The sequence below is a fragment of the Zingiber officinale genome, chromosome 9B, assembly GCF_018446385.1.
Source record: "Zingiber officinale cultivar Zhangliang chromosome 9B, Zo_v1.1, whole genome shotgun sequence".
Taxonomy (NCBI): domain Eukaryota; kingdom Viridiplantae; phylum Streptophyta; class Magnoliopsida; order Zingiberales; family Zingiberaceae; genus Zingiber; species Zingiber officinale.
Genome location: NC_056003.1, coordinates 17,475,293 through 17,497,403, shown reverse-complemented (window position 1 = coordinate 17,497,403; position 22,111 = coordinate 17,475,293). Strand labels below are relative to the sequence as shown.

Genomic DNA, 22,111 nt, shown 5'->3' with positions numbered 1-22,111 from the left:
CACCTATATGTTTTTAACCATTTGCTGTGAGTCTTTCTAGCTTGCAGGTTGCAGGTCACATTCTCATGTTTGGATTCAAATTAAGCTTCATTAAGAGAAGGAGACAAGTACCCTTTTCACAGTAATGTGCCGCAACAGATGCATTTGAGGCATCAACGTTCACTGACGAAATCTGATTACGATTGGGCTGCTCAGTTTGACCTCTAGCTATTGGTTCGTATCCAGAGACGCCAGTGATTTTCATTGGCATGGGTTCAGAGAATCAAAAGCCTGGCTGGCAGCAGCGATTCTGCAGACGGCGGTGATTCGAGCCAGTGAAGCAGAGAGACATAAGAAGGAAGAAGAGGAGTTCAGAAAGGTAATTCTGAATTCTCTGTCTTTTGTGATCAAGCCTTCGAGAAAGCAAGTTGGTGAAGCTGTGAGCTCTTTGCTGAGAAGGTTGATTGTGCGCTCTCTGCTCTGTTCTCTTCTCCGCGTGGCTGTAAGCTCATCTTAATATTTTTCTCAGCCACTGTAAGTCTTGTGCTTAAATCTATAATCATCTGAGACTTTGTTGAGAGGTTGCTCCACCGAGAAGGAGACATCTTTAGCCGGATCTTGTCCGGGGTGTGATCTACCGAAAGATCAAGGAGTCGTCCTCCTTACGGACACGCCGAGGAGTAGGGGCAAGTTATCCCCGAACCTCGTATATCCTTGTGTCTGCTGTGTGTTTGTTTTCTTCCGTTTTAATTTTTCTACTTCCGCTGTGCTGTGCTAACAAAGTTCTTGAAGAAATTTCTGTTTAGTGTTTTTCAAAGAGGCTATTCACCCCCCTCTAGCCATCTAAGATCCCAACAGACATAACACTTGCGGGAGACGAGCTACTCGCCTTTAACCTCCTGACCTAGTCTCCCACAAGGAATTTTAGTTTCTAATGAAAGGTGTAGACTATCACTCGGAATTCGTGTAGGGCGAGTCTCCCTAAGATGACGTTGTAGAAGGATGGAGAATCCACTACGATGAAGGTGCTCCTCCGTGTCCTCACCAATGGTTCGCTGCCCAAAGATATGGCTAAGTTAATTTGACCCATTGGTCATACTTCATTGCCTGTGAACTCGTACAAGGAGGTGGTTACGGGTTAGAGCTCACTGCATCGATCTGCATGCCCTCGAATGTATTTTTGAACACACATTGACAGAGCTTCCGGTGTAAATGAAAACTCTGGCCACGTGGTTGTTGCTGATGATAGTTTTGATTATGAGGGCATCATCATGAGGGAGCTCCACTCCCTCCAGGTCTTGCGGCCTGAAGTTGATTATGGGCCCTGCAGCTTGTTCCCGGATGCACTCTACCGTGTGTATCTCTAAGCGATACTCATGAGACTTCCGGACTCTAGTGGAGTCTCCATCAGTGAGTGCTCCAGAGATCATGTCGATCTCCCAGATGGTGATATTTCCCTTATTCTCTTCCTTAGGAGATTCCATTGGCTCCTTGCCCTGGCCTGCTTGCTGAGTTCCCTAACCCCAGCTCTCGAGCAGAGATTTACTTAATTGTCCTACGACAGTAGGCGGGTTAGCCAGCAGCTTCTGAAGCTTGGCGCGATCTCAGGTGGAGGGAGGCCCAGTTCGTCATGGGAGAAAGCACTCATCAAGATATCTGAGGTAGTGGATAGGACGCCCTGGACTACCTGGTTGAAGCATTTTATATAGGCTCTTAGGGGCTCTACAGGCCTCTGCCTGAGAGCGAATAGGCAATGATTAGTCTTCTAAGAAGGGTTTTTCATTGTAGAGAAAATAGTAGATTTTTCATTTTTGATATGACATTGATATGACATATTGATGGCTAAAAAACATCTCATTTAAAAGTTTAATCATTGAAGATACCCTTAGAGCATCTCTAACCGTGAGAGTTTAAGTCTCCACGGGATGATAAATATATTAGAGGATGATAAATTTGTTATAATGAGGGTAAGAAATCAATCTTGATGAACATATATCTTCAGGAAAAAAAATCTCTTCTATCATCTAACTAATTTAGTACTCGATTATAAATTGACATTATAATTTATTTCCCTTCATGTCATCGTAATCTACAGAAGGACTATAAAAATATATAAGATAAATATAATCTTCCACTACCATAACTATAATGAGAACTTTTGATAAAACTTGCCACCGCATCAAAAGTAAAATAAATCTCACTTAATCTCTCCACAATTAAAAAAAAATCATTTAACAACTGAGTTTCACACTTACACAAATTATAATTAAAAAATTACAATCTCCCACTAGGTGGGAGCCATTGAGGATTCTCTTAGCGTATAATAATAAAAAATATATAATTTAAATTTTAAAAAGGATAAATATTTTAGAGGTTAATTTTTTAATGTACTTTTAGTTTATTTGGTAGATGAAGGAATTAAGTAAAGATCATTTACTTTAGAATTAATTAAGTGAAACTAGGACGTTTAGCTAGATTATAAAAAAAGAATAATAAATAGAATTTCGAAGGATTTTAAAAGAGGAATTTTAAAAATATTTTTTTTGTAAGGTTTTAAAAATATTTTACAAAGATTTTTGAAAATGTTTTTCAAAGGTCTTGAAAATAGTTTACAAAAGGTTTTCAAAAATATGTTTCCAAGGTTTTTGAGAATATTTTTTAGAAAGATTTAAAAAATATTTTGTAAGGGTTTTTGAATTTTTTTTCTAAAGGGAATTTGAAACATTTTGTAAAAGAATGTTGAAGATATTTTAAAAATATTTCATAAAGATTTTTTTTAATATTGCAAAAGCTTATTTTAAAAAACTTTAAAAATTATGCTTAAAATTATTCAATTTATCCTAAATTAGAAAAATACGTTTGGGGGAGTTAATTTGTATTTATACTATGTATTTGTATTTTTGTCTAAATCTAAATTAATTGTCAAACATAAAAAACAAGGGGAAGGTTATTTACGTACGAAACACTAAATGGTCAAATCAAAGGTTTTGATGTATGATATAGGATTTAAAATTAGATATTTTATGATTTAATTAGTTTGTAAGTGAATACGTGTAGGTGTAGGTAATTTGATAGATAAATCCTGGTATATTAGTTAAATCAGATAAGGAAGTCTTGAAAAATCAAGTGGACGGAATACTAGGGTTTAGGGGAGATGAGATTCTCTGTCTTGAAAATGACATGTCCTCGTGTCCTAGCATCGATTGGACGGTTATGATATTTTCATGATGTACACTGCATCCTTGAGATGTGATTTAATTCGTCCGATCTGTGCTGGGATATGGGTACACGGTATTTTCAGGATAGATAATCTCATCTCGATTTAGGGATTTAGGGAGACTAAAAACTAGACAATAAATCTTGAAAAATAAAGAGATCATATACTAAAGAGTGAAAAATTCTAACACATCAAAGTTGATAAGTACTAGGGAAATTGTAAATCAAGAGATATTATTTTGACAAATAAAGTTATGAGAGAATGTCTTTATTTCTAGTGTGGTTGTGTAGATAACCTACGTATAGAAAAATTTGATCTTAGTTAAAAAAAAAAAAAAGTTGATTATTTAATTTTAATTTAATGATTCATCCATTTAATTATTAATCAATTGTTTATCATTACACTATATTGCAGAAAAAATCATGGTAATGTGAGATTAAAGTTAAATAACTCAAGACTAACTATTTTTTATGCACCTTTCTATTTCTTTTCTTAGTTTTTGAATTTCTAATTTTCTATTATATATATATATATATTTATTTATTTATTTTCTCACTTTTCTATTTTTTATTTTAAATTTTATGTTTTTTTTAATATATTTTAGTGCTTGTATGAGGATAGAGTTCTTGGCATTTTGCGGTGATTTGATGGGCTGTCTAGGTGCCGACGGTTGGTGTTGTACTCATTCCAACATGATATATAAATAAGTGATTTAGTCTCGTGCCATGTTTTGTTTACGCGGTTAAAAGTTAAAATCAAATCGAATCCACTTAAACGAAATCCAAATCAAATAAAAAATATCAATTAATGTGGTTAAAAATTAAATTAATCAAATTAAATAAATTGATTTAATTTTTTAAAATAATAAAAGATTTAATTGAAATTATTTTTTAATAATAATAGAGATTTATCTGTTTACTTTTTTATTTCAATTTATTCAGTTAAATAAGAAATTTTAAATTTAAATTAAACTAAATCAATCAAAAATTTTTTTTTTTAAAATTAAAATACTAAATTAATAAAATTAAAATTTTAAATTTGATTAGTTTAATCGATTTATTTGTTTTAATCGAATTGTTGTTCACTCTTAGCGAGTTACCAATTTTGATTTCCATATTGAATATTCAGATATAAAAAATTAAAATTTAATTTAGAAATAATATTTTAAAAGAGCTATTAGTAAATTTATTTACTTACTAATTTTATTTAGATGTTCAATTAAATATTATTTAAAATAATTATATTCTTAAAAATTAAATTATGGCTCTTAAATAGTTATCTATGTTTTTTAAATAATTATATATATTTAAATAAATTTGGATGGAAATTTAGTTTTATGAGAGAGGATTGGGTTTTGAGAGTAGTTCAGATTAATTTTTTGAGGTGGCATCAGCCAAGTTAAGGTTCTCGGCTATCAAAATATAGATCCAAACTTCGTGGCTTTTTACGGCCGGAGGCGTCAATTTTCTGTGTTAGGGTTTCGTTCTCTCGAAAGGGCCATTTTCGTTTTGCGCGACGATGGCGTGGAAAGCTCAATTGTCTCGCAATCTGAAGGAGATTCGTTTCCTTTTCTGCCAGACTTCGCCGGCCAGTGCGCAGACCCGGTAGTCGCTTTGTACTCATAAGCTAAATACGCCATCGGAGCTATTTTTTGACCTTTTTTTTGGGTTTGGTTTTACAGGGAATTTCTACACGCGAACTACAAGGAACTGAAGACGCTGAACCCCAAACTCCCCATCTTGATCCGCGAATGCAGAGGAGTTCAGCCTCAGCTTTGGGCGAGATATGGTGAGTATTTTTTTTTTTTTAAATTACGCTGTCTTGATGAATTCTGCTAGTCTGTTATTTAATTTCATTTTGGCGATGATAAACAAAGCTATGAAATTGTATTGCAACGGACATTGACGTCTACGGCTTAATTGAATGCTGTATCTGGTGTCTTTTATTATTATTTTTGATTTCTTAGCCAATTTGTAAGACCGGATCATAAGATAGCGAGGACCGTCAAGAAAATAATTCTAAATTCATTGGAATCAATGTCTAATCAATAATTTAGATAATTATAAACTTCAACTGAAAATATAAAAAAAATATTTTTCAGGGTCCTTGAGTGGATTGGTTCAGTTATTAATTAAGATATGAAGAGTATCTTGGATTGTTTACCAACCTCAAAATTAGGGGCATTGCTTGCTGTTTATACTCTTAGTATGCAACTGTTTTACAGATTCTTGCCTATTTGTAAAATTTCGTTGTTCCCCGGTGGATTTCTTCTTATTTCTTCCTTTTTTTCTTGCTTTCTACTACATTCTTTCTTATTTCTTTTGGCTTAACCTATCTGGTCTTGATTGACTGAGATATTTATGGATTGCTATGCCACTTATCCATGCTATTATTTTATTGGAAAAGAACTTCATTTATCTTGCTTTTATAAAATGAGCCTCTTTGATGCATCACGAAATTCAGTAAGTTTGGAATAAATTGCTGATTAATCTTTTATATGATGTCCTTGAGTAATTTTTATCATGAATTTCAAGATTAATAATCTCAATCATGTTTGTTCTAATTTCACAAGGCAAATTACATTGGTCTTTGCCGATTGACCTCTTGATTTGTTAAACTTCCAAAAAGACACCTAAACACCACAGAAAAAGTACCCATAGACAACATAAATGATGCTTGGTTGATCAAGATGAAAGTTGGTTGACCAAAAATGGATCTGGAATACAGTGTCAACTAACAAGTAAGTGTTGGTTGACCAATAAAGTTTTAGTCGACCAACTTGGGCTTGGAGAACATGTGTCAACCAACAATAGGTTTTGGTCAGCCAACATTCTTGGCTAGGCTAAGAATATAGGCTTGTAACACTAACTATACCAACAAACACTCCAAACAAACCCTTATAATCAGTAATAATGTAATAACCAATCTAAACACATATGTACCAAACAAGACAATAAAACGAGAATAAACATGCTAGGCTATACTAGCAAAGAAAGTCATGACAAAAGCATTATTCAGAGCAATATATGTTGGCAACAATGCTACCAAAATCACTCAAAATGAGGTAGGATTTATCCCCACTCAAAAAGAGATTGATGCACTACACAACGACAATGAAACACCATTCAGTGAAAGACACTTTTAGCTTGTGTAGTTAAAGGTCACTGCAAGTCCAGATATAACCATTAGCAACTTAGCAAGTCTCAATAGGGCTACCATTGTCACAAATCCATCTCTATCTCTGAATCTTCTATGGTTTTGTGTTTCTTCCCACCTATCAACATGGAGGCAATATCAACATGACAACAAATGGAAGTATCAATTCAAAGTCAACAATATCAACAAGAAATATGTGCGATCAAATTAATTTATTAACTATGTATTAAAGTATTCACGCATACAAAGTAACTATTACATTAAATTAATGATTACTGCAGGTCAAATAGTATTGATAGATAACACGAGTATATATTATATACCAATATTTTAGAATAAACATGTTCAAAGCTGAAATGGAACTAAATTTTTTCAAGGACATTACATGATTGATCATTGAAAGCTGTGTTCTTTTATAGATTTGATGGGATTATTTTAGCTGACAATTGTTTTGGAGGCTCTAAAAAAAAGGGCAGTCCGGTGCACAAAACTCCCACCATGCGGGGTCCCGGGGAAGGATCTATTGTACGTAGTCTTACCTTGCTTTTTGCAAGAGGCTGTTTCCAGGATTCGAACCCGTGGCCTTTTGGTCACATGACAACAACTTTACCGTTGCGCCAAGGCTACCCTTCTTTTGGAGGCTCTAAAAGCTCTATAAATATTGATTCATGTTGCCCTAACTATTATGAATTTTTTTATTATTAAGGGTAGCCCGGTGCACGAATCTCCCGCTATGCGGGGTCCCGGGGAAGGATCCATTGTACGCAGCCTTACCCTACTTTTTGCAAGAGATTATTTCTAGAATTCGAACCCGTGACCTTTTTGGTCATAAAACAACAACTTTACCATTGCGCCAAGGCTCCCCTTCAATTTTTTTATTATTTCTCTTCAAAATTTTCATATAATTCTTTCACTGTCACATCTTATTTTCTATCTTTATCTCACGGGTGAGATGTAGAACTTGATTATTTGTGAATTTCGTGTGAGTTTCGTGTGTTTATTATCTGTCGTAATTTGTTCGCTCATGCATGTTTTTGTTTTCTTGTTTACTAATGTGTATTTTATTGCATATACTTTTCATCCTAGCATGTCTTTACCTCTGTTTTTTACCATGAATTCTTCATAACTATCCCATCTTTTCATGGAATTACATTGGCCTTCTATTACCAATTTCTTTTAATCATGTGATGTCTTCACGAAATCACTTTGGCCTTTTAGCTCATATATAATCTTGAAAATTGTATAGAAATAGAAAAAAAAAGACTTAAAAATATTGTCTTATAGAATTGGATAGATGTCCAAGGGAAGGGAATTAGGTAGATCCACGAACACCTTGATTACTTTGAGGGTGCGTTTGGTTTAAGTTATCATGCATAACCCATAACCAAGGTTATGAGTAATAAAACATAACCTAATATTGTTTGGTTCAATTCTAGATAATGCTATAACCTAATTTAGCGTTTACTATATTACCTTGGTTCAATCCTAGATACTTTTCCAACTAAATGAATTTGATATTTGATTAATTTTTTAGAATAAATTAAATTAAATTATTAATATTAATAATGTTAATGATAATAATACGTTGATAATATATATAATAAATAAAAATAATTGATTTCTATTTTTTAAAGTTTAAAATAAATTTATATATAGTTTAATAGGATAATATAATTAGGGTTTGAGAAAGCCTATTTAAATTATCCTATTAAGTTAGGAGTTGATTGAATAAATTAACTAAAGTTTAAATTAAAAAACTAAACTTCAATTATCATTGCATTATGTCGTCCTATTCCTTGTGTTGTCCTTTGCCTGTCGTCGTCGCTGTGCTCTCACAACCGTCGGCCGCTACACTCTCATAACCGCTGGCCATGCCTCAGAAACCAGCGACGTTGTTCGTGCGTCCCTCCCCCATCTCCGCTCCTTCCTCGCCCAAAGGTCCCCTCAGAAACTAGCAATGTCATTCGTGCGTCGTCCGCGAGGGCTCTGACAATCGTCGGTCGCACCTCAAAAACCAGCTACGCTTTTCGTGCGCCCCCTCCCCTTGCCTCCGCTCCTTCCTTGCCCTAGGCGTCCTCTCAGAAACCAGTGATGTCGTTCGCGCGTCGTTCGCGAGGTGCTTCTTGAGCCCGACCACACGTCAAGCCAGGGCATCCCCACATCCCCTTCGTCCGCCCCTGCCCTAGCTTTCGCTCCTTCCTTGCCCTAGACCCGTCTTCGCGTGCAGAACGAGCCATGAGAATAATTTTGGGAACATTTTTGATAACCTTGGAATTGTCAAAAAGCTCACATTTTGACATTAATTGCATTCCGAGTTTTGTTGATGTGGCTGACGTGGTTGATTACTTGGGAATTGTTCATTATTTAAATCAAACAAGGTTAAACAATATAACTTTGGGTTGATAACCAAACCAAATGCATCCTGAGAGTCATGAACTGCTACTCAAGCATACTGGACCAAAGAGAACTAGGTTGAATAGATTTGTGATTAACATCATCTATAGTTAATGATCTTGGTGGCAAAAGGCGAATACACTCGCCCCTAGCGCCCTCGCCAACCTGTCCCAGGCAAGGTTGTCAAAATCGAGATTCTACATTGAAACGGAAGGGAGTTGTCGAATCGTAAACTCGTAGTATCGTAACACGAATCGTAAGTTTCTACCAAAATGTAAAATTATATATAAACATATATATACTCATAGAAAATAACATACATAAGATTAATAACCTCAAAAACACATTAAACATTTGATTAAACTAAACATTTATAAGGTCTTCTACAATCCACACATAAAATAAGTCATAAGTCACAAATTTTAGATAACATATAAGTCTACAACATGAAAAATAATAGTCAAGTTCTAAAGTCTAAACTTCATAAATTCATGAATTCATAATCATCCTCCATGTGTTCTTCATCTCCAGCATCCTCCATGGCATCTCCACCTTCTTCAACTTCATCATCATCATAACTAGGCAGCTCCAAATCATCATGAGGTGCTCCACTACTAGGTCCTTCTTCAACTGGAACCAAATCTTCATTTGAAGCATCCAAATCTAAATTTTCACTATCATCCACAATCCAATCATCATCAGAAGCTAGGTCATCAATGCTATAGTCATTGACTTTCCTCAATTCCTTCTTCTTGGCTAATTTTGAATTAGCCATCACAAAGACTACATCATTCATCGTTTTTGCCTTCAAACGATTTCTTCTCTTAGTGTGGACCTAAATAATAACAAAATCAATTAACACATACTCATATAATCACATACAACTAGGTAATTTCATTCAAGAATGAAATGCAATACCATCTCAAATGCACTCCAATTCCTCTCACAGCCAGATGAGCTGCATGTCAAGCTCAAAACACGAATAGCAAACTTTTGCAACTCAGGATGTTCATAACCATATGATTCCCACCATTGTGCTGGAGTTTTGGTTTCAATTTCACAAGTGGCTACTGCACTACCAAAGAATTTCTTTCGATATTTGAAGTCTTCCAGTTGAGCATCAATCTTCTTTACTTCTTCCATACTTTCAACCATCCTTTGTAGACAATCATATATTCCTCTTTTCACTTCAAAGTCAGCTTTAAAATTAGGACTGTAATGAAATTGAGGGTTAAGGTAATAGCCCGCAGCATGCAAAGACCGATCTGTGAGAAACACGTGACGAAGGCGGAAATCAGGGATCGGCCCTTGCTGATCGGTCTGGGCCGATCAACCCCTAGGCCGATCGGCCCTTGCAGATCGGTCTGTGGACCGATCAGGCCATAGGTGGATCGGTCCACAGACCGATCTTCCTATTTTTCTGAAGGAGAAACGCACGTGTTATTTGGAGCGGGGTTTCTTGGACCCGTGTTTGATCGATCGCTGCGATCGACCTTCTGGTCTTCTGGTCTTGGAAAACCAGCGGACATTTCGCGTAGAATCGCTGGACTCTTACGAGTCTACGATTTCCGCTACGCTTCCACGCGATTCTGCACGATTCCACCAGATTCCGCTTCCGCCTGGGCACGCAACGCGGAAGGCCACCAAAAATGCGTAGAATCGTGCGATTCTACGTTCCGACTCACGATTTTGACAACATTGGTCCCAGGACCAACACGGAGAAGGTAAATCACGAGCGGCTACTAGCTTTTGGAATAGTGACTAGCACATAAGGGAGATATTTACTTCAGTTTTGTCGAGATTCGAACCCCATACCTCATGATGGCAACACCTCATGTGCTAGCCACTAGACCGTCCCAAGGGGACAAATGACATTTTCGAAGTATAGTTGATGATCTTGTCTTTATCTTAGGTTTCCTTTCAACCTTTAGGCCTTAGAAATCCTTTGGAATTTCCACACTTTATAAGACCAATGGTTGTAGAATTACTTCCCCTAAAAGGATTTAGGCGTATTTTTCTTGAATAAAATGGCTCGAGTTAACTATAGGAGATGATCATTTTTCCTTTTTGTAATTTCATTTTGTTGTACTATATTGCCACAAGATGACTCAAGTATTATCCTTAGGCCTTGATTGAAATAATATCATTATATGTTCAAAACCTTTTGATATTGACCTAAATTAGTTTTTAATCATGGAGCAAAAAATTGGGAGACATTGCCAAGATTTATGATCAAGTAAAAAAAATCCAAGTATTACAAGTGCAATTATCAATGAATTACACCAATCATTTTACCCCATAAACATTAGGACAAGGACTTACATACACAAACCTTTTTTTCTTTTTCCCATCTTAACTTTTAAACAGTAATTTTATACTTAAGACAATTAATTATCTTTACATGCAATGATTACAAGATAAAACATATCTGATACGGGTTATAGCGAACAGATTTCCAAAATGATGTGGTAGTCAAAGTCAAGGTAGGGTGGGGGTTAAAGTTAGAATGAGGGAGCACTTCTTATATGACTCTGTCGATCACTCCACGATAAAGTTCTAGGGTCCTAACCAAGTGGTTACAAAGTAGGATGCTCGAATAAAGCCAACCGGCCATAAAGCTGGTCAGATATAAGGGCTCTAACGTTTTACTATGAAAATGAGGAAATAATATACCTGATTAGTCAAGTAGTCGGCTGAATGTAAGGGAGCTTGACCAGGTGAAAATCTAACCGAGCTCTAAATGCTTAAACTGTCAAACTCTCTGAAGACCTCCTAGCATAAAACTGACCGAGTAGAGGTCGATTGAACATATGACTCTCCATGTACGCTCGGGCGGGTAAAACCCGGACGGACTTAGAGACACATGACCTTATAAAACTCATAAAACTCTTAGTATGAGATCGGCCAGACAAAGGTCGATTGAACATACGGCTCTCTATGTACGTCCGGGCGAGTAGAGTCCGGACAGACTTAGAGGCACGTGGCCTTATAAAACTCTTAGTATCAGATCGGCCGAATGAAGGCCGATCGAGCACAAGGATATCGGTACACGCTCGGCCGAGTAAAGATTGGACGGACTTAAAGACACTTGGCCTTATAAAAGTCTTAGGATAAGATCGACCGGATGAAGACCGATCGAACACAAAGCTGTCTGTCTACGCCTGGCCGGGTAAAGGTCCGATGGGCTTAAAGACATTTAATATTGTGAACACAAAGCTGTTTTGATAAGTATTTTTTTTGATAAGTAACCGAAATTTAATATTGATTAACATTGGTAATCTCTACCTTTATCAATCATGCCAATGAAAATTGTGTTGTGGTGACAGTTTATGTGCCTTGGTACGTTATTACGGACATGAAGAAGTAAATAAATAATATTTATCATTTTTTGTAGTTTGTGTCAACTCAACGCGATCTTAAAACCCTTTCACTCTCCGGCATGGAATGATACTTCAACTTAGCCTTAGATTTGTAATTATCTTCTCTTCTTTTTCTTGTATTTCTTTTCTTCTTCGTTTGATCTCTGATTTGCTACTTACATTATGTGTTGCATTTGGACATTGTTTTAGTCAACAACCAACAACAATCAAGCCTTATCTCCCTGGGTGGGGTTGGTGGGACATTGTTTTAGTCAATGGCTAGAAATTTAACACGGTTTGAAATTTTGAATCTGGTATGAAATCACAAGTGACATAGTAAAAAGTTTCTTATGCAAGTGATAGCTTCGGCTATTTTTAAAACGATGGTCATGGAAATTTTCATTTTCAAGTTGTTTGATATTTCCAGGTTGCTTTGTTAATGTCATGTTTGCATTTTAGTCGGAAACTCATATATGCACTACCCCTTCAGTGTTGGAGTTTTGCTTTGCTTGAGAATTCATCTGTTATCTTGTGTTTGATTCTTGGCAAATATTTTGGTTATTCTGCAAGACGCCGGCGTCGAGAGATGTGCTCATTTGGATGGTTTGAACGAAGCTCAAATTAACAACAAACTCGAGGAACTTGGTAAAGCTTGACCGGATTCATCATGTGCTCTGTTTGGGACCTCATTAAATAAATGGCCTCTTTGTATCTGCCTGTCATTAGACTGATGGGACGAAAATACCTCTTGTTTTCTCCTGTCGTGTTCTCAAAAGAAGCGGGACACTATATTTATCTGAGTTTCAACTTGGATTGTTTTAACTTCTGATGTAATGGAAGGCTTTCTCATCGGGGTCTTCCTCTGCTAAATTATTTATTTAGATGCGAATATCTTCATCATTAATCACAGTAAAATTGTTAAAGTTATATTGAACACCACTTCAGACAACGGATGATGAAAGAAGTTTGAGTTTGTTTACTTGCTAGCGTCTAATATTTGTTATACAAGGATGACTCCTTTCTGAAGTGGGGTTTTGTTCTACTTGCACGACCAGAGTAAAAACCTTCTTTCTATACCTTGCATTTTCTTATGTAAAAAATAAAAAATATTGAACGAGCTAACATCAAAGCTGGGTATCTGTTTATACATGTTTTTTTAAAACGGTGCGATGGTTGAGATATGAAGTGTTGTCACATAAGGTTTTGGGATTTGAAATTTGATACGTCCAAGTATGTTGTCTTCGTGTCTTGGTCATTTGTATTAATGATTAATTGTAATTTATGATTTATTATCACTGTATTGATTTAGGAATTATATTGATTTAGGAATAGACGTGGGCATTGGATGAGCGAATCTTTTTTTACAACCTGAGTGTCTGCTATAAAAAAAAACAAATCGTTTACTATTAAAATATTATTTTTTTTCAAATAAGTTAACAAATCCGAAAATATTAAACTGAAGTCGATGTCACGCTTAAATTTTCAACTGAAGAATAAAGGGCAGAGCACTTTTTTTTTTGAATCATTAAAAGAATTTTTTTTCTAAAATGATAAAATGGCACTTTTGTTATAAATACATTCAAACTCATTGAAATAAATTACTTGTTCTTAAAAAAATAGACGGGCTGTCAAATTGGTCAAATGTTTGGATCTAAGTAAATTTATGTAATAGTTTTAGTTAAAATCATTTTAATAGTTATAAATTAAAAAATATTTAAAAATAAATAATTTATGCAATAGTTTGAATTAAAATTATTATAATAGTTATAAATTATATATATATATATATATATATATATATTTGTTTTTCCAAAAATAATAGAGTGTAAAATAATTTAAATTCTAATATGTTTTTAAAATTTGCTATATAAATCTAAATTTTAAAAAATTATTAGTATATATAAAATTTTAAAGAAATTATCAAAATATCTATTAAAAATTATAAAGAATAATATCAAAAAAATGTGGTTGAAAGGTGATACAATTTATTTTTCTAAAGTTTAGTCGCAAATTATTTTCTAAAATAAATTACTATTTAGAAAAGTTAGATATCATGCACCGAATTTTTTACCCATAAAAATACTATCGAAAAGTTAGATTTCCTGTGTGCCGAAAATCGGATTTAACCCAATCTCAAAATTGCCCTTGCGCGAGGAGCACCAGAAAGAACCCCAGCAGAGAGGGAGAGATGGTGGCGAGGCTGCGATGTGCGATGGTGTGCTCGTCGAACCAGAATCGGAGCATGGAAGCCCACGCGCTGCTGAAGCGGCACGGCTTCGATGTGTCTTCCTACGGAACGGGCGCGCACGTCAAGCTTCCCGGCCCATCTCTGCGGGAGCCCAACGTCTACGACTTTGGCACCCCCTACAAGTACATGCACGAAGACCTTCGCCGCAAAGACGTCGATTTGTATGTTCTCTACCCCATGATTCCCCCGCTTCCACAAATCGTCGCTCTTCATTCTCGCGACCGCTTACAGGTACAAGCGCAATGGGATACTGCCGATGCTTAAGAGAAACCTTGGCGTCAAGAACGCGCCACAAAGGTGGCAGGACAACGCCGCTGATGGCTTCTTCGATGTCGTCATGACCTTTGAGGAGAAGGTGTTTGATATCGTCATCGAAGGTCAATTGCTCTCTTTCCCTTGCGATATTGCTAGTATTCCAGTCATTTTGTTTATGAGTTTGGGCAAATTGCTGCATTACCTAATTTGGGGAATTTGAGCTACAATGTGCATCGATTACAATTTTACTGGAAGCACTTTGCCGCCAGTACATTTCTGTTTTCTCTTGTTTGAGTGATCGATCTTTGGTTTTATTCAATGTTAATTTCTTCTTAGTTCCTGCAAAAACAATCATAATGTATTTTTTTTTATAGAAAATTACCTTGAAATTTCAGATTTTTTTTCGTGCAGATCTTAATAATCGGGAGCAAAGGTTGACAAGAAGTATACTAGTAATTAACTTGGAAGTAAAGGATAACCACGAAGAAGCTGCTGCCGGTGCCAAGCTCGCTCTGGATTTATGCCAAGAGGTAAAAATGTCTGCATTGCCCGATTTATGTGCTATAATCATGTGTGAGCATTTTGGATTCAGTTGTTGCTAATATTTTTGGCTTGTTGCTCTCTCTCTCCTAAGACCTATTAGTTTAGTCGATCTTCTGGTCATATATTTTGCACAGACACATTATAAAATATGTGCACATGTGTCATTATTGTCCAAGTACATGCTCCCTTAACCTCACATCTATCCATCACCAATATCACTGAATTTCCAAGTCTTTTTGATATATCGAATTAGCTGATTCAGTGCAAATATCTTTCATTGGTACAAATCATGCTCATATCATTAACTATTAGTCATAGTATGCATCAAAAAATTTAGTCTTTTTTGGTTCTATGTAGTTTGCTGGGGTAGTTAAAAAAATCTGTGCTACGATTTGTCTTTGATGTCAATGCCAAATATGCTTTTCCACAGCGACATAGACATTGATGTCCATGTAGACAATTTGACATGTGAGTTGTATACTTATTCGACTAAGCTTGCCTTGTTTTTTTTAGTTTTATCGAAATAAATATATACCATGTTAGCTCCTGATGCTCACATATTTGGTTGATCGAAATATTACCTTCCAGTAGTTGTATCATTTGGGGATATTCTCTCTTTTTAGCCCATTTTTCTATGTTTGCACATTTTTAGATAACCTCATGCCTAACTTTCAATTTATCGATCTAATTAGAACTTATTAACTTATAAAGGACTAACATAGCAGTCTTTAAGTTCAAAACATTTTGGCACATATGAAACTGAGTTTTGAATGTACATTGCTTGCACCCCTTGAATGGTCATAACTTCAACCTATTGGTACACCATGAACATAGAACATGTAGTTGCTTGTATTTTCTCAATATATGAACATTTGGCCTGTGAGAACAGAATGTCTATATTCATCTAATACCTTTTACAATGCAAAACCATATCGAGTGTATTGACCATGACAAAGTATCTTATTGATCAACTGAACACCTAATTTAGACACATCAATTCTCATGAAATAAAGCTACTTCTTTTTTATTTCTTTTGAAGTTTCATATTGTCAAATAACCAACAATGCTTTTGTCACAAACTCGGGGATGACCACTTCAGTAAAGCCACAATAGGAATTAGTCCACTATAGCTTCTCACATGCAAAGTTGAAAGGTGTCGTGGGCATTGATTGTCTAAAAAAGGAGGGTTTGCATGTGGGATAAACACGGACTTGGTAGGTTTGCATTTGATAGTCTTCAAGAGGTGATGAAAGTTAGGTGAAGCTGTACTCTTGTAAGCTTCTTCCAGTTACAAAATAAGTAGAGGATGCTCTTGTAGAGGCAACATGTGGAACCGTGTCATTCATAGTTCTTTTGGAGGTGGAACACCCAAATCATGTGTAGGAATGTGAGGATTGCATCACACTTTAAATTCTGGACATGGAAATGCTAGGGAGGATATAGGTGAGGATTAAAATCATATAGGAGAGAAAGCCAATAAAATTTCTGTTCTTCATATTGAATAGTAGTCTTAGTGATAAGTAAGACATATAATACTTCTATTTGCTTTGGCTTATAGCCAATACCCACTTTGTTATAAACAACACATTGATTTCCAAACATTTTATTTAGTTAATTAGAGATCAATGTGAATTGTTCTAGGCATTTTACCTTTTAATTCTTCCACTTAAGGGATTTTATTTTGTCCTTAGATCTAGATAGTGAATTTGTAGATCTAGATAGTGTATTTGTCAAGCATGTAATAGTTTCATATAATTGATCTACTTCGGGAAATTTTGCCACTATCACTTGAAAATGATCATGGATTCTTCCTCATAACTAGTACTTCTTTACCAACGTTTTTCCATTACGTTGTCGATTGCCATGAAAGAAATGTTTCTTGTTCCTTTATGTAATTTTCATTCTTTTGATGATTTGGAGATCCCAAGTAGCTTTTAAAGCTTTCTTTTTCTTTATCATTTCATCTTGATTATTCAACTCGACATTTGGACTTGTATTGTTCCCATTGCATCTAAAACAAGTTATACTAGATTTAAATTTGGTTTTAGCTTTATTTTTTGTTGTCTTTCTCGCTAAGCCTCTTGCTTATTATTATTATTTTCTTCACAAAAAGATGCATTTTGGTTGTAGATACTATACTTTCGCTCTCAGATTCTCTCCTTGATTTAGATGAAGATAATTTCATTTCTTTTTCTTTGACTTCTTTTCTATAACCAAAGCTAAAGTTTTCTCTTTTGACACAAGGTTACCTTAGTCATATAATTTGAATTCTCAAAACAATTTGTTTAATTTAACAGCAGATAGCTCAATATTTTGTATGCATCTACTATAGATGACCAAAGTGGGATCTAGAATATTTGAAGACATACCTTATGAGATTTCAATTCTTAATCTTTACTCTTATCGCATAACCTTTAAGTACCCCTTTAAACCTTCCATACATTTGCTTAATTTTTTCTCCATTTTTCATTATTATATTTTCAATTGAGTTATTAATAAATCACATTTACGATACTAGAGTCTTGTACCATGAGGATATCCTATAGGTCTTTTTCACTTTTGAATTGATCTATGTTGCTATATTTTTCAAGTGATAAACCACATTATAATGTTGTTGTTGCCTTGGCATTAACTTGTGCCTTATTCATTTTGGCGGTTCAATTATTAGACTTGGTTTAGACTTCATATTCATCCATGAGCATTTCGACCAATTGTTAATATCATTCATAAGATAATATTTCATCCTTCCTTTTCAATATGCAAAATTTGTGCCGTCAAAGAAGGGTGGACGCACCGTGCTATACCCTCTTGCATTGCGAATTGCTCAATGTACTCCTTAAGTGGTTAGTCTATTGGGAGTGTTCTTGTGCATCACCACTTGTTGGATCAATGGGGCAAATAGCCGATTGCTTGTTAGTCTACAATTTGATTAATACACAACAAAAACAAATATAAAATACAAAAAAAAAAAAGCAATGCTAACAAAGGAAGTTTTATGTGGTTTGGAACTTCCATTTCCTATTCCATGGCTTATGATTTTTCGATGAGTCACTCCTCGAAATTCATTACATTTTCTGGTTTCAAATATTCTGGAAGTGGAAAAACATCTTGCAATTTCTTCTTTAAGGAGAATACTTGCACAAAGAATAAAATTACAAGCACGACAAGTGAGATCACAAAGTAATTGAAACAAAAAACAGAGTATGAGTATTTTTTAATAACCTTTTCATTGTTCCTTTGTCCCCTATTTATAGGCCATCAATGAACTTTCATTTTATTTTCACAGTGCTAATATAGTTGATTGGTTCAAGCTTCCAGTTGACTAATGTCTCATTTATATTTGCTTTAACAGTAACTTTAGTTGACTAGATTTGCCATTAATTGATTGATCTTGTTGAAGCTTTTAGATCATAAACCATTATAACTGTTTTGTTGTAATAGAATAATCATTCTTCAATCTGCTATCAGTACTTCTTGTAAAAGCTTCGAGATCATCAATTGTTGAAATAAAATAATCCTTCGGTTGTAATAGAATAATGGTTTCTTTAGTCAACTTAATTTGCCATTAGTGAACTGTTTTTATACTAGAGGACAATTAGTCAATTGTCTTCCAAATAGAGATGAACAAAAATATTTTGTTCCCCTTTTCTTTTACCTGAGTCGATTGACCAGTCAATTGAAATATATCACCGACTTAGATTACTTTTAAGATCTAGTCCATGCCTAAATTTAGTTTCACAAATAACTCTTTGCACAATATACATGTGCACTCAACTCTAAGCTTCACTGATTTGTCTTAGCTTATCATGAGGCAAAAAGATGTCCATGTTTCCATAGCGATCACAAGTCATAGAGGTGATATCGTTGAGAAAAATCAATAAAAGTATATCCTGTGACAAAGTCAACATACAATGATAACATCAATGATGGAGGTTCATAATTCTCCTCAAATTAGTATATCTTCAAATTGAAAATTTTAATTCTCCTCACTTATTGTGCAGTTAAATACGGGTAGAAATCAAAAGGGGAGTGGAAGATGGTGGGCATGGTTGAAAGGGAATTGATGACAACTCAGCGATGATGAGGAAGAAATGACATTTTGAATGAAGAATGGCGTTTGGAGGGGGGGATGGACAATCGATTGAACATGGAGGAATTAGGGATGATGAATTGAAATATCAAACACAGACTAAATCATACAAAAATTGAGACTAAATGAATAAAATAAAGGATAACTATCTTACACACAGAAAAAAGAACTTCATGTAGAAATTAAAAGTGGAGCAAAAGCTGAATATAGATACACAGCATTTTTATATACTCAATTGTTGATTAAATTAGAAAAAACATCATTAAAATTGAAGCAACTCCAATTTTAAAGAGAATCTAGATAAAATTGGAGCAACTCCAACCTATAAGTCACTATGGAGAGCCGAGAAATTACTATTATTCTGCACAATGCTGTTCATAGAGCTTAAGGGACTTTCCCCACATTAGCATCTTGGGCATTGTTTTGATCTCAACCTGACATGAGAGCAATGGTTATTATCCCATATTTTTATCTCCATAGTTAATTACACTTCTTTTTCACTTGTGCTATCAGTGAAGAAATAAGAAAATTGTGGTATCTTTGTATCAATTACTGATATAGGCGAAATCATTTGCCACTTATAAGAGCCTTGAAGATTGTCTAAAGAATGCCACATGTACGGTGAGGGGGAATTTCCATGCATGTACCTGATGGCTCATAGAAGAAGGGCAACATTAACTGGCTCGTGACACCTAACATTGCGATATTCATGGGTATCTTTTCTAAGACATATAATAGGCATTCTGCAGTACTAGAAGCAGATTAGCAGTAATCTTTTTCAGAGTCTGCGACCTCTGGTATTCTTGCATGACTGTGTAGCCATAGTTTCCATACAAGCGAAGGAGAAAAAGTAGCCACATGCTTTTGAGACTTTTTGAGACTTCTGGCAGACGAACTAAACACCTTAGTGAACTTTGCTAAGTGCACTCCCAGCAGCCTCAGCTAAACTGTAATACCCTACTACAAGCCTCATCAAATTCTACTTGTAGGCATCTAATTCTGAGCCTGGTAGTGGCCCCATCTAGCTTAATATAAAGCATACATCTGTTGATCATATTTAATGTTATTATAAATCAGACCATAATCATTAGTAAGCTCTCAATGTTGTTCCTGCTGAACAGATATTCATCAGCCTTGTATTGATGAGTCTAAATGAACTACAAGTGGCAAAGTGTTTTACTAAGCTTAATTTGATTTCAACTCCTGCCAGATAGGAGCATATTTGCTAGACATGGGGACAACTTTTGTTACTCATCATTGCCATTTCAAATTCTTCATGATGTCTTTCACCCTCATGAATGTTTCCTCTCCATTCCAAGCATTGCTAAATTCCAATCTCAATTATAACTTTATGTATGCTGCTTCAACACCCCAAGCATTGCTATAAATCTTCATGAATGCTTCGTTGTTCCAGCACTGCCTTGATCAACAAATAAATCTCGCTAAGCCGCAAACAGGCAACTTACATCTGGGGCTGGACTTTCGACTCTTTTTGCTATTAAACATATTGCAAAGGTTGCACTGCATTGTCTTCCGGATATCATTTTCGATGGAGGGAGATTGTTGTGGAGGTAGAATATGAATGTTGAATTCATTGTGAATAATACTTTCCAATCTCTAAATTTACTTAAACATTAACAGACAACCATCTGCAGATATGTTGAATGAGAATTTGGGCATGGTCCCACAGAACTCTGACCCTATCAAGAATCCACTAATTTTCTATACTGAACGACCAAACCAACCATTCAATGTAGGAACTCTTGGTTAGCAGATTGTTTGGATAACTAGCTTAATTTCTATTTATTCAACTGGGCAAGGTACGACGTGATTGTGAGCTTAGGCAATGTGCACAGCATCTTCACTCTGTAACGATCACAGGTAAAATATTGCCTGAAATAAGTTGTAACCTCAAGCTCTTTAACAAACGTCTCATAATTGGTTCTTCTTTATGGTGAAGAATTATAGCTATATTCAACCACGGTTAAACTTGTATATATTTGTGCATATAAATTTATATCGAGAAGTTAACATGTTCGATCATTCTGCAGATTGACGCGGCAGGTTGCTGGGAGGATGAGATTGACGACATTGTTTCTAAATTCGAGAGACAACACAAGCAAAAAGTTCTTTATACTATCGCATTTTATTAGAGTTGGTGTGTATCAGGAAGATGAACCAGTGCATTTGAGGGATTTTACCCTTTGATACACTCTATGGGACCCTTCGAGGGTTCATTGTTATTACAAAATTGTTTGAATGAATAATATATAATTTAAAATTTAAGAAGCTAAATTATTTTGAATTCTAAATTTAAGTTTTTTTTATAAAAAAAGTTAGTTTGTGCTTATAAAATATAATGCCCTTTATATAAAATCGGGGTGACCTGGGTACCTCGACCTGTGAGAGTTGCCTGGGTATATGGGATGGGGGGAATTTATCCCGCTCACCCACCATGAGCTCCTTCACAAGCAAATTAATCGGGGTGTTTGGAAGTGACGTGGGTACCTCGACCTGTGAGAGTTGCTTGGGTATATGGGTAAAATGTTGCAATTGCATTGCGTGACTAAGTCGGACTAAAATAACAACCATCTTTATGCTGTGTTGTGCGATTGAGTCGAAGTCGGGGTGTCCGAATTTTTATGATTTTTTTAACGTGATTTGTAAAAGTGAACAGTTTGTATCAAAGAGTTAAATTTTTAGATATTTTAAGGTTTGTGAATCGTAATTGTGAAAAATAAAAAGTGAACAGTAACTTTAAATAGTGATTATGAGGAGTAATCTTAAACATCGATTGTGAATTGTAATCTCAAATTTTCTCATTTTTACTTCTTCTTAATTTTATCTTATTAGTCAAGTTTTACCTTGAC

At 35.1% G+C, this 22,111-nt stretch overlaps 2 protein-coding genes across 2 annotated transcripts; both read left to right on the top strand.

The window, feature by feature from the left end:
- Window positions 1-4,556: 4,556 nt before the first annotated feature.
- On the top strand, window positions 4,557-13,012 carry LOC122024560 (NADH dehydrogenase [ubiquinone] 1 alpha subcomplex subunit 2-like). Its single transcript, XM_042583218.1, has 3 exons — window positions 4,557-4,800; window positions 4,878-4,984; window positions 12,676-13,012. Exons 1-3 carry the CDS (start codon window positions 4,715-4,717, stop codon window positions 12,759-12,761), a joined length of 279 nt encoding a protein of 92 aa, XP_042439152.1. The 5' UTR covers window positions 4,557-4,714; the 3' UTR covers window positions 12,762-13,012.
- Window positions 13,013-14,222: 1,210 nt separating this feature from the next.
- LOC122025547 (RNA polymerase II subunit A C-terminal domain phosphatase SSU72-like) lies at window positions 14,223-21,553 on the top strand. Its single transcript, XM_042584363.1, has 4 exons — window positions 14,223-14,514; window positions 14,585-14,730; window positions 15,020-15,138; window positions 21,293-21,553. The coding sequence occupies exons 1-4, from the start codon at window positions 14,294-14,296 to the stop codon at window positions 21,392-21,394; spliced, it is 588 nt and encodes a 195-aa protein (XP_042440297.1). The 5' UTR covers window positions 14,223-14,293; the 3' UTR covers window positions 21,395-21,553.
- The last annotated feature ends 558 nt before the right edge of the window (window positions 21,554-22,111 follow it).